The 16,425-nt window shown below is 41.7% G+C and overlaps 3 protein-coding genes across 8 annotated transcripts in view; 2 read left to right on the plus strand and 1 right to left on the minus strand.

Moving 5' to 3' along the window:
• The window catches only part of LOC106603370 (unconventional myosin-Ic), a 28,909-nt gene extending 24,721 nt beyond the window's left edge, over window positions 1-4,188 (plus strand). For all 6 annotated transcript variants that reach the window (XM_045717054.1, XM_045717057.1, XM_045717055.1 and 3 more), the window contains 9 exons: window positions 13-257; window positions 455-538; window positions 1,994-2,087; window positions 2,352-2,407; window positions 2,704-2,839; window positions 2,995-3,065; window positions 3,178-3,275; window positions 3,516-3,615; window positions 3,852-4,188. In XM_045717054.1, the coding sequence (XP_045573010.1) occupies window positions 13-257; window positions 455-538; window positions 1,994-2,087; window positions 2,352-2,407; window positions 2,704-2,839; window positions 2,995-3,065; window positions 3,178-3,275; window positions 3,516-3,615; window positions 3,852-3,878 (911 nt within the window). In that variant the 3' untranslated portion in view covers window positions 3,879-4,188. The remainder of the gene's footprint in view (window positions 1-12; window positions 258-454; window positions 539-1,993; window positions 2,088-2,351; window positions 2,408-2,703; window positions 2,840-2,994; window positions 3,066-3,177; window positions 3,276-3,515; window positions 3,616-3,851) is intronic.
• On the minus strand, window positions 4,187-6,815 carry LOC106603239 (uncharacterized). The gene is made up of 4 exons (XM_014196617.2): window positions 6,236-6,815; window positions 6,004-6,105; window positions 5,680-5,889; window positions 4,187-5,509 (listed from the first exon to the last, which is right to left on the minus strand). The coding sequence occupies exons 1-4, from the start codon at window positions 6,443-6,445 to the stop codon at window positions 5,291-5,293; spliced, it is 741 nt and encodes a 246-aa protein (XP_014052092.2). The 5' UTR covers window positions 6,446-6,815; the 3' UTR covers window positions 4,187-5,290.
• Window positions 6,816-13,528: 6,713 nt separating this feature from the next.
• Window positions 13,529-15,753, plus strand: epd (ependymin). Its single transcript, NM_001140909.1, has 6 exons — window positions 13,529-13,688; window positions 13,892-13,923; window positions 14,176-14,316; window positions 14,495-14,681; window positions 14,829-14,913; window positions 15,241-15,753. Exons 1-6 carry the CDS (start codon window positions 13,601-13,603, stop codon window positions 15,371-15,373), a joined length of 666 nt encoding a protein of 221 aa, NP_001134381.1. The 5' UTR covers window positions 13,529-13,600; the 3' UTR covers window positions 15,374-15,753.
• Window positions 15,754-16,425: the final 672 nt, after the last annotated feature.

Genomic DNA, 16,425 nt, shown 5'->3' on the forward strand with positions numbered 1-16,425 from the left:
CTCTCTATATAGTGCTAGTGATCCAGTCTGCCTGGAGAGGGATGAAATCCCGCCGTAAGGCAAGGCGCCGCAGACACGCTGCTGAAATCATACGCAAGTTCATCAAGGGCTTCATCTACCGCCACTATGAGCGCTGTCCAGAGAATGAGTACTTCCTGGACCATCAGCGTTTCTCTTTCCTGATGACGCTGGTTAGGAACCCGCCCAAGAGTGTCCTGGACAAGAGCTGGCCCGTCCCCCCACCTAGCCTCACTGAGGTACTGCAGCCACACAGTACACACACACACACACACACACACACACACACACACACACACACACACACACACACACACACACACACACACACTGAAGGAAATGTAGCATAAGCCAAGGTGTGATGGTGCAATGCGTCTGATTGTTGTACATACAATGTGTCAATGTTTTATTTGTATCTGTCCCTATGTCTGTGTAGGCGTCAGAGCACCTGTGCAGGTTGTGTATGCAGAACATGATGCGGGCCTACTGCAGGAGGATCCAGCCAGAGTGGAAGAAACAGGTAGGCTACTCTACTGTCTGTTACTGTCACTCACCTGACGGGAACACATAGAAAGGATATTTCTGTCCACTTTCTATTCATTTTATTCTCTCTTACATACACTCTCTCTCACTCTCTGTCTCCCTACTCCATTCCTTCTCCCCTTTTCTCCTTCTGTCTCTTTCTCCAACTCTACATGTCTCTCCTTCTGTCTCTTTCTCCAACTCTACATGTCTCTCCTTCTGTCTCTTTCTCCAACTCTACATGTCTCTCCTTCTGTCTCTTTCTCCAACTCTACATGTCTCTTCTGTCTCTTTCTCCAACTCTACATGTCTCTTCTGTCTCTTTCTCCAACTCTACATGTCTCTTCTGTCTCTTTCTCCAACTCTACATGTCTCTTCTGTCTCTTTCTCCAACTCTACATGTCTCTTCTGTCTCTTTCTCCAACTCTACATGTCTCTTCTCTCTTTCTCCAACTCTACATGTCTCTTCTCTCTTTCTCCAACTCTACATGTCTCTTCTTCTGTCTCTTTCTCCAACTCTACATGTCTCTTCTGTCTCTTTCTCCAACTCTACATGTCTCTTCTGTCTCTTTCTCCAACTCTACATGTCTCTTCTTCTGTCTCTTTCTCCAACTCTACATGTCTCTTCTGTCTCTTTCTCCAACTCTACATGTCTCTTCTTCTCTTTCTCCAACTCTACATGTCTCTTCTCTGTCTCTTTCTCCAACTCTACATGTCTCTTCTCTGTCTCTTTCTCCAACTCTACATGTCTCTTCTCTCTTTCTCCAACTCTACATGTCTCTTCTCTCTTTCTCCAACTCTACATGTCTCTTCTCTCTTTCTCCAACTCTACATGTCTCTTCTTCTGTCTCTTTCTCCAACTCTACATGTCTCTTCTCTCTTTCTCCAACTCTACATGTCTCTTCTGTCTCTTTCTCCAACTCTACATGTCTCTTCTTCTGTCTCTTTCTCCAACTCTACATGTCTCTTCTTCTGTCTCTTTCTCCAACTCTACATGTCTCTTCTTCTGTCTCTTTCTCCAACTCTACATGTCTCTTCTTCTGTCTCTTTCTCCAACTCTACATGTCTCTTCTCTGTCTCTTTCTCCAACTCTACATGTCTCTTCTCTCTTTCTCCAACTCTACATGTCTCTTCTGCTCTTTCTCCAACTCTACATGTCTCTTCTTCTGTCTCTTTCTCCAACTCTACATGTCTCTTCTCTCTTTCTCCAACTCTACATGTCTCTTCTCTTCTCTTTCTCCAACTCTACATGTCTCTTCTCTCTTTCTCCAACTCTACATGTCTCTTCTGTCTCTTTCTCCAACTCTACATGTCTCTTCTCTCTTTCTCCAACTCTACATGTCTCTTCTGTCTCTTTCTCCAACTCTACATGTCTCTTCTTCTGTCTCTTTCTCCAACTCTACATGTCTCTTCTGTCTCTTTCTCCAACTCTACATGTCTCTTCTGTCTATAGATGGAGCAGAAGGTGGTAGCCAGTCAGATCTTCCAGGACCAGAAGGACAGCTATCCCCAGAGTGTTCCCAAGCTGTTTGTGGCCTCCAGACTAGGTAGGGCACACACACTCACTGACACTCTTGGTACACACCTCAGGCGGCTGGTTGCACCTTAATTAGGGAGGACGGGTTCATAGTAATGGCTGCAACGGAATAAATGGAATGGTATCAAACACGTGTTTGATACTATTCCATTTACTCCATTCCAGCCATTACTATGAGCCGTCCTCCTCTCAGCGGCCTCCTGTGGTACACAGACTTCAAAACTTCACAGACTTGACCAACACACCACTGACAGATGCTCTTTCCTGTTCACAGACAGTGAGGAGCTCAACCTCAAAGTGATACAGACTCTGGGCAATGACAAAGTGAAAGTGAGTAACATGATGCTGTAATACTATCCCCCTGCAGTGTTTGTGTCAGTTTGGACTGGAGTCTACCATGACCCGTCTCACCTCTGTCACTCTCTTGTTGTTGGATGAGTACTTAAATCCTGCTAATTGGCTGCTTCCTGTGTACTGTGTCTCTACAAAGTCATGTATTGCTTTGAATCTATATTGATACAGAAACTTTGACAACTTTTGGTTTTTATGACAACCCCTCCCTCTCTCTCACTGTCACTCTTCTTTCTTTCTTTCTCTCTCCATCCCCCTCTTCTTCTGTCTGACAGTATGGCGTTGCGGTGACTAAGTATGATAGGAGGGGTTACAAGGCGCGGCCGCGCCAGCTGCTCCTCACCTCCTCCTTTGCCGTGCTGGTGGCTGAGGCCAAGCTGAAGCAGAGGATCGACTACTCGGCCCTGAGGAGTGAGTCTCTGCTGGGAGCTATAGGGGATTGAGGGACCGGGGGTGGTGGGCCAGGGGTGAGGCAGGCCTGGAGCAGGGGGGTTGAGTAACATTGCTGATAAGGTAGTGGTGGTGTGTTTGCAGTGTATAACAGGGTGCCATTCCTCTCTTTCCAGGCATCTCTGTGAGTTCTCTGACTGATGGGTTCATGGTTCTGCACGTGCCCAGTGAGGATAACAAGCAGAAGGTAACAGGATGACCTCATCCTGGTTATTCTATTTAGCCGTTGTCATGGTGACTTACTGCCATGGTGCCATAAAGTACAGTACCTAACCGCTGACCCCTTGTCTGCCCTGTAGAGTGATGTGGTGCTCCAGTGTGATCATGTGATCGAGGTGGTGACCAAGCTGGCCACCATGGCGGACAAGAAGAACAAGGTCAACATCAGCCAGGACAGGTGGGTCTGGCTCATAGAATTAGGAATTAGAATAGGATCTCTATGGTCTAGCTTCTCTGATCATCTGGACACTGGATAGCTTCATTACCTTTTTCAGGGAATTTCTGCCAATCCATTCCAACTGTCATGCGCTGTTTGTGCTAATCACACCTTTCTATTTTATTCCCTCCTCTCTCTCATCCCATCTCACCCCCATCACTCCTCTCCTCTCTCTGGTCCTCTCCTCCTGTCTGTGTGCAGTATTAAGTTTGCGGTGGCTCGGGGGAAGGAGGGGGTCATTGATTTCACCAGTGGACCAGAGCTGAAGGTGGCCAAAGGCAAGAAAGGACACCTGCTGGTGGTGAGTCAGGAGACGGGAGAGGAGGAAACGTATTATTATGAGGACAGTAGGGCTTGAGGAAGGGAGGGTGAGGACTTCTAGATGGAGGACGAGGTGAGCTGGGATTGTCAAATGGAAAGCAGTAGAGTTTTAAAGATAGCTACCTCTTTCATCACCTATATTTTCATTGGAAGTTTTGACCAATAATCCACATTAGGGACTAACAATGGCCTCGTGTGAATTGACTTGTTTTGCAGACGGCCCCTCAACTCAACCCAAGATGACGACCTCGCTGTAATCCACAGAGAACCAATCATTCCACAGGATGATTTCCTGCCTTAGCCAATCAGATTATAGCCACACAGAAGTTATTTTTCTCCATTAAATGTGAGACCACAGCCATACACTGCCTACTACAAGATAATGATTATTTTCTCCGTTAGCACAATTGAACTTATACATCTTAATTTAGATAGTTATTGATTTAAAATTACATATTATCATATATAAATGGATTCAGAGGTTTTGCCGGAATTCATAATACTTTGTTGTTTATTAACAAAACTCGTATTAAATGAAACAACACATTTTCAATCTTATGCTTCATCTTTATTTTGTAGTCCTTTACAATATATTTGCTCTTGTATGTAATAAAAATAAAAAATATATTTAGATTTCCATAATAACAAAAATAAACACCATTTTACAAATAAATAAGTAATAAATAAGTAAATAAATAGGCAAAAAGGCATCTTTGGAAAGTACAGTGAAGTGAGGACTGTTGAGAAAGGGGATGTTGGGTAGTGTTTCTCAACACTCTTCCAGCTCTCAGCTGTTAGAGTCAGCGAGAGAGAGAAAGAAAAGAAGGAAACTCAGGGAGAAACCCAGAGTAGAGTAAGGCTGTAAGACATACAGTAACACTATGCGTAAACCTGGTTTCAGTCTAACAAAATCAACCGAGCATCTCGCAACAATGACAAATCATGATCTTAGGGAATACTAGAAATTATAAACCGGGTAGTTTGGCTCCTGGATGCTGATTGGCGGAAAATATCAGACAATATACCATGGGTATGACACAAAACTACTTGTTTTCTGTTATAATTACGTTGGTAACCAGTTTATAATAGCAATAAGGCACCTCTGGGGTTTGTGGTAAATGGGCAATATACCACAGCTAAGGGCTGTATCCAGGCACTCCGTGATGCGTCGTGCCTAAGAACAGCCCTTATCCTTGGTAAATAGGGCCATATACCATACCCCCTCGGGCCTTATTGATTAATTGAACCCTATCATTAATGCAGTTGAAATAACAACAGCAGGTATTGACATCACTTGGCAATATTGAGTCACAGTACTGTATTTCTGTCATAGTAATACTGAATGAAATATATCATTACTATCACCTTATAATAACGCTGATTATTATCATCATAATGAATAATACTAATATCATTATTATTGGTGTTATTAGCTGCCTTGTTACTGCTGAAATAAACTGTGTGCATTGACTACATAAAATACTGTTGTGTTATAATTCATAATACTACAATTTGTAAATTCTCACATCCAACAATGTCCTTAGTCCACAAAATAAGTTAAAAGCCACTCTAACCACAACCCGTCACAGGCTAGTGCAGTACTAGTTTGCATTATGAACACAAATCCATGCATACCATGTCTATCTGCCCCTGGGCTAGGTACCTGGAGGACCTCTGTGTTTGGTCTTCAGGAGGATGAAGTCTCTGGCCAGCTTGGTGAGGTAGCGCTCCAGGTCCCTGAGGATGACGTAGCCCTCCAGGCGGCTGATCCACAGGGACTTTGATGGGGCCTGGTGGCTGGAGGGAGGGCTCACTGCACGGGTCAGGGCTGGGGGAGAGGTGGGGCTCACATTGGAGCTCTTCACACATCTCAACTGTAAAGACCACAGAGAGGTTTATCAGACTGAGCTCATAACATTTCTCCACAGTGTATATACAGTAGCTACTGAGTAGCCATAGTGGGTAGCTACATTAACACCTAATATAGTGCGCAGAGAGAATAAGTATACACTTCGTTCATGTATATGGCGCACATTGTCTGTACCTGAAAGTTGACTTTTGTCATGAGATCCCGCAGGTCTGTCAGAATGTGCTGTATTCTCTCAGGTATGCTGGGTTTAGTCTTGCCCCTGCTCCCCATCCGGTGGGCTGCTCCCTGTCCCGCCTCCTCCCTCTCCATGTCCCTTCTCTTCATGTCCAGGTGAGCCCAGAAGGTGTGCAGGTCTTGAGAGGCAGCACTCAGACGCTCCCAGTCCTGTACAGGCCAGATCATAACATTATTCACAATATCACAATATCCTATTCTATGGTAACTTTTTAAAGCATTAAACCACAGCAGGTTAACAGGTGGTACAGGTCACACACAAACCTTCATCTGAAGCCAGTGGTCGAAGTCTGTGGAGAGGGAGGGTAGGGTCTTCCACTCCAGACTTCTGTCCTCAAACTGCTTGTTATCCAACTGCTCCTCCTTCTGGCAAGACAAATGAAGGTACATTATGATAATGGCCTGTAGCAGGGGAGGATAGCTGTTGTCTCTGGGCATACAGAAGCTCTAGCAGACTAGCCACCAGTAATAGAGGCTAACAGAGGAGTCAACTCACATATCTCCTGAGCAGCTGCTGTACCCGGGTGTGGGTGCACCTGATGGATTTGAGGGAGTATGAGTAGGACTTGAGTAGGCCTGGAGGGGATGCACAACATGGGTACACACAGCTCAGGGTAAGGAAACACTGGAGAAACAGAACCTGCCACCAAACAGACATCTGGAAGAGACAGGGACAGGATGAGTGATTGCTAAATTGCAAAATCATGTCAACATTTGTCAGTGAATGAAAGTCGACATGCAGAACAAATATAGCCAGCCTTATCTGAATCAACTCTCAATACATGTTGGTAACTTGTGGAACTCTCTTATATGTATTACTTAACAACCACAATACAAATGTTAGATCCATGACAATTTAGCACCAGCCTTCAATCGAAAACTGGAGAATTGCGTAATCTGTCATGCTTCAACTATACAGATTGCGTAATCTGTCATGCTTCAACTATACAGATTGACTAGAGCAGCTAGTATCATTATCTCATCACACTAACACAGACTTCTTAGTATCTAAACCAGCCCTATAGAGATAAAGGAGTTTACCACCAGTGGTCCAGCTATGGAACATCTGTACTGCTAGAGTGAGATGGACAGAGACAGAGTAGCCTTACCTTGTAGAGATAGCAATCAGTGATTGACACATCCTAGCTGTATCCTTTGATATTTATATATGTCTTCAGTTTCTGTTGTGGTCTGGAGTTTTTCTCAGCAGCCCATGTAGCGGTTTCAGCAATATGATTCATTTAACCTGCCCAATTGCCTAAGTATAGAGGTTAGTAAGCACATAATTACATTTTTCATTTTTCTCTATCATTTTGTGGTAAATAGGGCCTAATATGATGATTGTTCATTGTTGTAGAATTACTCAATGTTATCATATTTTTATCAAACTCAAACTGTTCTGTAACTTTTTACAGTGTAAATGCGATCTAGCCAAATTAGTCATTATATATGATATTCTGCTGAGTTTAGTAATGAAACTAAATATTTATTAGACATTTTAGTAATTCAACAGATACTCCTATCCAGAGCGACTCAAGGACACGTGAACAGATTTTTCACCTAGTCGGCTCGGTGATTTGAACCAGCGAGGTTTTGCTTACTGGTCCAACGTTCCTAACAGCTAGGCTACCTGTCCTTCATCAGTTAATGGGATTCAAAAATCTATAATCACTACATTAGTAGCATGTGAAATTATTTTCTAACGGGTTTCTATCGTAGTATAATCTCAAAATTAATAGTTAACAGTTTATTTACAAATCCCTTCATCCTTACAAACCCCTTTATAATAGTGTATGTATGTATGTATGTATGTATGTATGTATGTATGTATGTATGTATGTATGTATGTATGTATGTATGTATGTATATATATATATTTATATATGTATATATATATATATATGTATATGTATGTATGTATAATATATATATGTTATACATACATACATACATACATACATACATACATACATACATACATACATACACTATTATAAAGGGGTTTGTAAGGATGAAGGGATTTGTAAATAAACTGTTAACTATTAATTTTGAGCACATAATTACATTTTTATACATATATATTATATATATATTATACATATATATATTATACATACATACATACATATATGTATACTATTATACCTTAATTTATATATATACTATTATACCTTAATTTATATGGATGCTATAGAATGATTAAACAACATTATTATCTCAATTACAGTATTTTGCTCCAGAAATAGAGAACTAACCACTGCCTAAAATAGTCCCGGAAATGAAAATCCCTTTGCGCAATCTTTTTGGTTGTTTCTTTTCTCTACTCTCATCGACGACACTTTGTGTTGTTGTGGCGGGCTCTATGGGGAAGCACCCCAGTGTCTCAACTGTATAATCAAAACGACACTATCCTTGTGACATTTTTAAATGAGTGGGTGGGTTGTACAAGCTGAGATACTACACATTTTCTATATTCATTTTTATTCCTTCAGGTTCTATTTTTTTTTCAAAGTGACTTCTATTCAATAACACTTTGATGTATACTGCACAAACCATCTAGGCGGATGTATAGTAACAAAAGCATTTCCCATACATACATCCCTCCCAAAAATTCTGCTTTCCAAACATTGATTTGCACAAATTGAATCATTGGATTCATAAATTGAACTTGCCTATCATGATTTGAATGAATATTGCATTTAGTTTGACATTTATATTTAATTTAATATTGAAATTAAATTATGTATATATTCAGTTTCAATATGGTAGACATTGCATTCATTGTCTGTGTATCAAGTTTACAATATATCATTTGAAGTTTACAAAAGTTTCATATATTCAACTCCTCAGATGCATTAAGATTATGTTTTCAAATTCAGTTCTCGAAATTCAGTTTCAAAACCAGAGACAACATCCTGGTACTTTGCCAGCCAGAACGGATACAATCAACACATCTCGAAATGAGTGGTTTCTAGAGGTTAGTGTCATCTTGAAATTGCATTGCGTCACCTCTGTGTGTTATACACAGTCTGACTGAGTAATAGTTGTCTCTCTTCTCTTTCTCTTCTCTCTCGATAGAGAGAGAAAGAAAGAATTAACAGGAAAAACTACAAACCAATGATCTTTCAGAAAAAGTCCAGATCTCAGAAAAGTAGATAATTTCACCCTAGGAGAAACAACCCTGAAACACCACCAACTATGCTTACCTTGGTCTGACTAGAAGATCATCTGGCCAGTTTGACATGGCCATAAAGTCTCTAACAGATAAAGCACTCAGAGCATATTTTGCAATTAGAAAGACCCTATATAAATTTAACCCACCAATTAGAATTTGGATAAAATGATTTGATTTATTATCCTTCTATATCCTTCTATATGGCAGAGAAATTTGGCCCCCCCTTTACAATTTTAAAATATATATTATGGGATAAATGCCCCACCAAAGTTTTACACCTGGAATTTTGTCTAAATGTTCTAGGTGTGCCCAGAAATGCCCCAAACCTAGCCTGTAGGCCAGATCTTGGGAGATTCCACCTGGCATTCCAAATTTAGAAAAGAGACACAAAATTCTGGACTCACCTAACACACTGTGATCCAGAATATTAGAATTACAAGGCTTTTTTATGCAAACACCGTAACCAGAGAGTGACCCTTCAGACTAGCAAAAGCACCAACTAAATTCAACCACAAATAACAACATTAGAACGAATAGAAATCTACATTTAATCACAAACTTTAATGTTACCAAATTCTAAATAGAGATATCAAATTTTCACAAGGAAGACATTAACAATGTACAGAGAAAATCAGCATTTTGTTAGGAGAAAACGTAGAGAAAGTAGATTTTGCAGCAGATTATGTCCTGGCCTGTCATAATATATGAGAGACAATAGCTCCCACCATGTCATACACATTAGCCCTCGTAGATTTTCCTTCTCAATTGTTGCAGTTTTTTTCTTTTTGTGTATATTTGTCCATGTATAATTGCTTTGGCAACAGTGACAACCACCCATTGACGAGAGAGAGGGAGAGAGAAGCCTGCTTCCGTATCCAGAAAACGACTCAGCTCTCTCTCTCTCTCTCTGGAACCGCCTTATACATGACATGGTCAAAGGTATGTGGACACCCATTACAATGAGTAGATTCGGCTATTTCAGTCACACCCGAGCTCAGTGACTTTCAATGTGGCATCGTCATAGGATGCCACCTTTCCAACAAGTCAGTTTGTCAAATTTCTGCCCTGCTAGAGCTGCCTCGACAACTGTAAGTGCTGCTATTGTGAAGTGGAAATGTCTAGGAGCAGCAATAGCTCAGCAGCGAAGTAATAGGCCACACAAGCTCACAGAACGGGACCACCGAGTGCTGAAGCGCATAGCGCGTTAAATTGGTCTGTCCTTGGTTGCAACACTGTTCGTAGCTTCATGAAATGCCAAGCGTCAGCTGGAGTGGTGTAAAGCTTGGACTCCGAAGCAGTGGAAACGCTTTCTCTGGAGTGATTAATCTAGCTTCATCATCCGGCAATCCAACGGTCTGACTGCGAGCCAGGCCTAATCGCCCAACATCAGTGCCTGACCTCTCTAATGCTCTTGTGGCTGAATGGAAGCAAGTCCACGCAGCAATGTTCCAACATCTAGTGGAAAGCCTTCCAAGAGAGTGGAGGCTGTTATAGCAGTAAAGGGAGGACTAAGTCCATATTAATGCCCATGATTTTGGAATGAGATGTTCAACTACTAGGTGTCCACATACTTTTAGCCATGTAGTGTATTTTAAGAGCATTTGGATAATGACTTTTCACTAGTTTTAATTTTTCAAATTGTGAATGACTGAACAATTATTTTTGGGGGACGGGTTTAGAGAGAAGGGGGGCAGAGGGCGAGTGATGAGAGAAAGAGCTTAGTAATTTTCTTGATTGCGGAAGCATGCCGTTTCATCACAGTTGTGCAGAGAGTAGGTGGTTACTGGCTGGCATATTCACCATTATTTCACCATGACAGAAATAGCAGAGAGAGGAGTTTCAGTGCTGCCGATCTCCTGGTGATCCCCCAGAATTAACCGCCTGGAGGGGGGCAGCCCTGGGAATGTCTCAGAGAACTTCATCGTCACTATTTTTACCATAATTACCACCACCATCATGACCATCATGACTATTCATCCCACTTTCTGTTATTAAGAGCCATAGTGGAGATGAAATGGCACTCTGCCATTACCCTAAGGCCCATGGTCATAAATCACCATAATCAAACGAGAGATATACATTTACTATTGAGATTTTGGAATAGGAAAATAAACAGAAGCTGCTTAATCGACTTAGGGATCAGTCAAAATCAGCCAAGTAGTTTTGTACACAGCCTTGGTACTATCTGAGTGTATATCTGTGTAGTTACTGTTTATGCCCAACTGACCCATGCACACAGGTCAGGTTCAGACCTGGAGAGAGGAAGTGGGCAGTGAACTACAGGTCAGTGGTCTGGACAACAGTCCTGATGGACAGATACAGTACCTACTTCTTCTTTTCGTGAGCAGAGAACTCTAACAGGGATGTGGTCTCGGGAGTATGATGGTATATGTTTGTGTGTGTTGTGGGGGAGAAGCTCTATATGCATCACATACTGTACGTACTACCCCTTTCAAATCATGACTCTCCAGAAGGGCTTCCCTCACTCTTGTGACTCCCTCCTCTGCTCTCACAGTTAGGAGGAACACTGACAGATTCCCCCTCTCTTGGTCACTTTTTAGTTTCAATACCTTTTTATTTTCATTACCTTTCCTTCCAAATTTTAGCAATCAGAGAGCACTCACGATACCACGGAACACTGAAACTTTTGCTCTGCTCTATTGCAGTGTGCGGACAGTACCTGACCACAGCAATCCATTTCCTTAATTCTCTGAAAAAGAGCGCCACCATGTGGTAGTCTCCGAAAGAGGTGCCAGTTTAGATCCCGTGACTGTCTCGGCCTCACGGTTTACGTGTGTAGATCTACACGCGTGCGTGTTCGTGGGTGGAGTCTGTTTTTAAGGGCTGCGGACTCTTTTCGTTGCATTCCACCCAGAGAGGAAGTCCGCCTTGTGTAGTGTAATACCAAATGGGCGCTTGGGGAGACTACCAAGCAAGCAGGGCTGAGGCATTCCTTTTGACTCTAGTTAGCGATGACATTTGAACTTTAGGCTGAGGTCAGGGTTTGGAAGCCTACCTCAGCTATAAGAAGTCCCAAAGTTAATCTCTAAAGGCTATAGAGAGAGTTTGAGAGAGGGTTCTGAGAAGTACTCATGGCCAATTGTAAGGGTTTTCTACAATCTCAATCTCCCACTGTACATCGATACTCTGCCATATTATTTGGAATAGAGAAGCCCTAAAGACCATAACAAGCATAAACTGTCCACATTCATTTGGATACTAATTTTGATCCCTCTCTGGGGGCTTTGTAACAGTGAGAAATGTATTGGGAAAACGTTTAATACAAATCATTGTGGATTGATTGGTGGAGTTTCTGTCAGTTGTTCTTCCAGTTGAGGGTCCAAATGCTGAAGAACAGCTCAGTGTAAGTCTAAATCCATTGGGGGGAGTGCTGGAACCATTTCAGTCTGATTGCATACCCGAGCCTAGATGCACTAAGATAAACTCTTCTTGTCCGAGAGAGAACTTATTATTTAGACATGATCCGTTCTCTCTATATGCCAGGGGCGACTGAATTTTTGATTGGCAGTACTGTCTGATATTTATCCTGTATAAACGTTGTACATGTACACATACTACTAACTATAACACTATTTGGATTCCATCTATTACAATGTATCCAGAATTGAACCCAGAGTCATGTCAGATGGTTGATTACAGACCAGTCAACACGCTGTGTTACCTGAGCTGTGGAGCAGTGAAATGTGCAACATCAACCATCAACATCAACCACCCACTTTTTCAACAAATCCTATTAAGTTGAAGATTTAGTCGAACGTAACCCCTTCAGCGATGTGACCATAATCATCCTCTCAAAGGAAAAACAAATATCTTGTCTTATATTGTTTAATATTGTTTGCTGTAGGGAAACAGAGAACAGACAGCAGGACGACAGAGGGCCGACCTCATTTGAACAGGGCCTTTAGTGTTTGGATTGGACGCCCCCCTAAGTTCTTCTGAGGGCGGCTGGATCTTTCACAACCATAGAGACAGAAACTGCACAGTAAGCACTATTAATATAAGGGCATGAAAAGGTTATCAATAAACATCACATTGGTAAGGTTTTAGAAGAACAAAGGGTATATATTTTACACAGTAGATATTCTATTTTGAAAAGTGCACCATATTCTATGATACCACACAATTTATTGTTGAAAGGACATCAAAATACATTTAAGAGCAAGCAGTAAGCATTATTATAAATTGGTCTTTATTGAACATGCTTTCATTATGAGCTGAATATTGGCTCATGGCTTACAAACTAACTGGGTTGACTGTACCCAAGGAATCATAGCATAGGTTCTATAGCACAAGATGCTGACAGGACAGTGGATCCACAAGGACAGAACAGGAGACACAATGAAAAAGCAGACCGTTGCTCCACAGTGACTCCATGTGGCTTGTCCTTAAGTCCTTGTTTATGCAGATGTTGTTTGTCAGGGTCCAGGTGGAAGGGTCAGCCAGTTTAAACCACCCCCGTCTCTTTCCACAACATCCTTCCATTGAGACAGACACTGTGGGGGTTGGACCCATGGAGGTGTTCTGTTTAATCCTGTGGTTGGACCCGATAAAAAGGACCAGTGTGTCCATCCATCCTGTCACAGTTCCTGGAACCACTTGGAGTCGTGATCATCCTCTCTGAGTTGTGCAGTTTGAGTGTTAACCTCAGTCTCCCTCCACGAGAAGATGCAGGCCTTTGCCGTTGCTGCCCTCTCCATCTGGCTGTGTCTGGGTGCCACCGCCCTGGCAGAGTCCCACGGCCCACAGCCCTGCAGTAAGGATCATCTGCTTTATATCTTGTTGAGGCTCATGTTTGCTGTGCACTGTATGGAAAACTGCTGTTACTTGTATGACTATTTTTGTTATATCGTCAAGGTTTATCAAATCAACAGTCTCTTCTAACTTAAAGTATACCTATATGTCTACACATGATCTCTGAGTTTGAAAATCTGTCTAACTGCCGACTTTGTCTTTTAGCATCACCTAATATGACTGGGGTCCTGACTGTGGTGAGTAGCCCTCTTGTCCATTAACCATTATCAATATCCAGTGTCATGTTAGGACAGGCTATATTGCATTATTTCTAAACCAAACCAGACTCTCAGTTCAGGCAACCCTGTTTTTATCCACTGATGTTTTCTCCTAAACACAGCTCTATTGGCACTGTTGGCTTAGTTTTTGCAGGTACAGAATTGGGTCATATTAATCTCTCTATATATCTTTATCTCTCTCTTGATCTATTTTCTCTCTGGTTAAAACAGCTGGCCCTTACAGGAGGTGAAATCAAGGCAACTGGACATTACAGCTACGACTCTACGGACAAGAAGATACGTTTCACTGAAAGTGAGATGCACCTCAACAAGACTGAACATCTGGAGGACTACCTGATGCTATTTGAAGAGGTAACACTGACAACTGACAGAAACATATAAGGCAAGATTTCAACCCAATTGCAATTCAGAATAGCTGCTTTATAACATCACATGGCCTACATAACGGTTGCATAACCCACTTGTTACTATGGTTATGACACAGCATCATCATAACTGATGCTTCCTCCTTCTCATCCATCTCTCTCAGGGGGTCTTCTATGACATTGACATGAAGAACCAGTCCTGTAAGAAGATGTCTCTGCACTCTCATGCTCACGCTCTTGACCTCCCCACTGGTGCAGCCCATCAGGTTGAGCTGTTTTTGGGGAGTGACACAGTTCAGGAGGAGAACATCAAAGTGAACATATGGACGGGATCCGTGCCAGAGACTAAGGGTGAGTATGATACACATTAGGAGTCAACCTGTCAATGTGATTTTTATTAATGAAGTATAATGTTGGAAGGCAATGGTGTAAACGTGGGTTTATATAGTGAAGCTGTTAGGATGTATCAAAGCATCTGTCTGTCTGCCTGATCTCCAGGCCAGTATTTTGTGTCTACTACTGTGGGAGAATGTCTACCACTCAGCACTTTTTACTCAACTGATTCCATGACACTCCTCTTCAGGTGAGTGGCATACTTTTCATTTGTTTAATGCAGCTGTAGGGTCACTGAAACCTTCTTGTGCAATGGATAATAGCTGCTACTATCTGCCTATACTTTGGTATATCATAGTACTAGATGCATTTGAGGAATTTTGTTCTCTATGGTCTCCCACGGGAGAAACCAACGTCTTGACTGTTAGACCTAGAGGAAATGTCCTATTGGGCCGAAGATGACACTGATTTTGAAGTTGCAGGCAGGGCTACTATATCACAAGACAATGAGCCCGACTCATGTCCGCTACACTTGCATGCCCAAAACGTTCATGCTATTTTTCTCTTCTTCTCACAGCAATTCCGAAGTGGTCACTGAGGTGAAAGCCCCTGAAGTATTCAATCTGCCGTCTTTCTGTGAGGGTGTGGAGCTGGAGGAGGCTCCTGAGGGCCAGAAGAATGACTTCTTTAGTCTGTTCAACAGTGTCTAAGACAGTGGCACCAGGACCTCCAGCCCCAACCAACCAACCAAGAGGGTGGCCAGCTAATCCTCCTAGATGTTTCTTTCCCTCTCATAACTACATTTGAGTGTTTCATTGCAATTTCTTCTCTTCTGTTAGACCAGATCTTTCTTTGATTCTTTGACTTTCTTTGATTATTCCTCTTTGAAGACATTGCATGAAGATTAATCAGACGAAAAAAGGAAAGTTCATGTCAAGTTGTCATGTTAATGTAATCTCTACGTTTGAACGGGATATAAGGGGATATAACGTTTGTAATTTACACTATTAATCTGTCACTTAAAGTTGCTAATGTGTAGGAGGTCTGCATAGGCAAATGAGATAATAAAAACTCAACATCTTTTCGAGTCTCCAAATGTATTTGTTTTATTGAAAGGGGCGGCAGGTAGCCTAGTGGTTAGAGCGTTGGACTAGTAACTGAAAGGTTGCAAAATCGAATCACCGAGCTGACAAGGTAAACATCTGTCCTTCTGCCTCTGAACAAGGCAGTTAACCCACTGTTCCTAGGCTGTCATTGAAAATAAGAATTTGTTCTTAACTGACTTGCCTAGTTAAATAAAGGTAAAATATATTTAATTGTTTTACCAAAGTCTTCCTCAAAGACTAGAAAAGGCCATTTCCTAAAGAAAATGTGTGCTTGATATTTTATTAAGATTTGAGAGAATTTGAAGTGAGCATAGTTTCAAAGGTTTGCAGCTTAAATGGCCAAGGAGCTGGACCATTTTGGATAGCTACCACTCTACTCCTATGGTTCTCATTCAAAGCCATGTTAATTTATGCAAATGCTTATAGTTCAAAAAGTATGAAGAGTATCAAAAATCTTTGGCAAGCAATCTAAATTGAGTCAGTCTGTATGTAGGTTTGGTGTTATTAGCTTAAACGGTTGAAGAGCGGTGCTAAATCTAAAATGTACAATTCTACCCAATAGAGCTTCTATGCCAATTTTAAATGGTTATAGTTCAAAAAGTATAAATAGTATCAAAAAGCCTTTGACAAACAATATAAGTTGGGTCAGTCTGAAC

Source organism: Salmo salar, chromosome ssa04, assembly GCF_905237065.1.
Source record: "Salmo salar chromosome ssa04, Ssal_v3.1, whole genome shotgun sequence".
NCBI classification, from domain to species: Eukaryota; Metazoa; Chordata; class Actinopteri; order Salmoniformes; family Salmonidae; genus Salmo; species Salmo salar.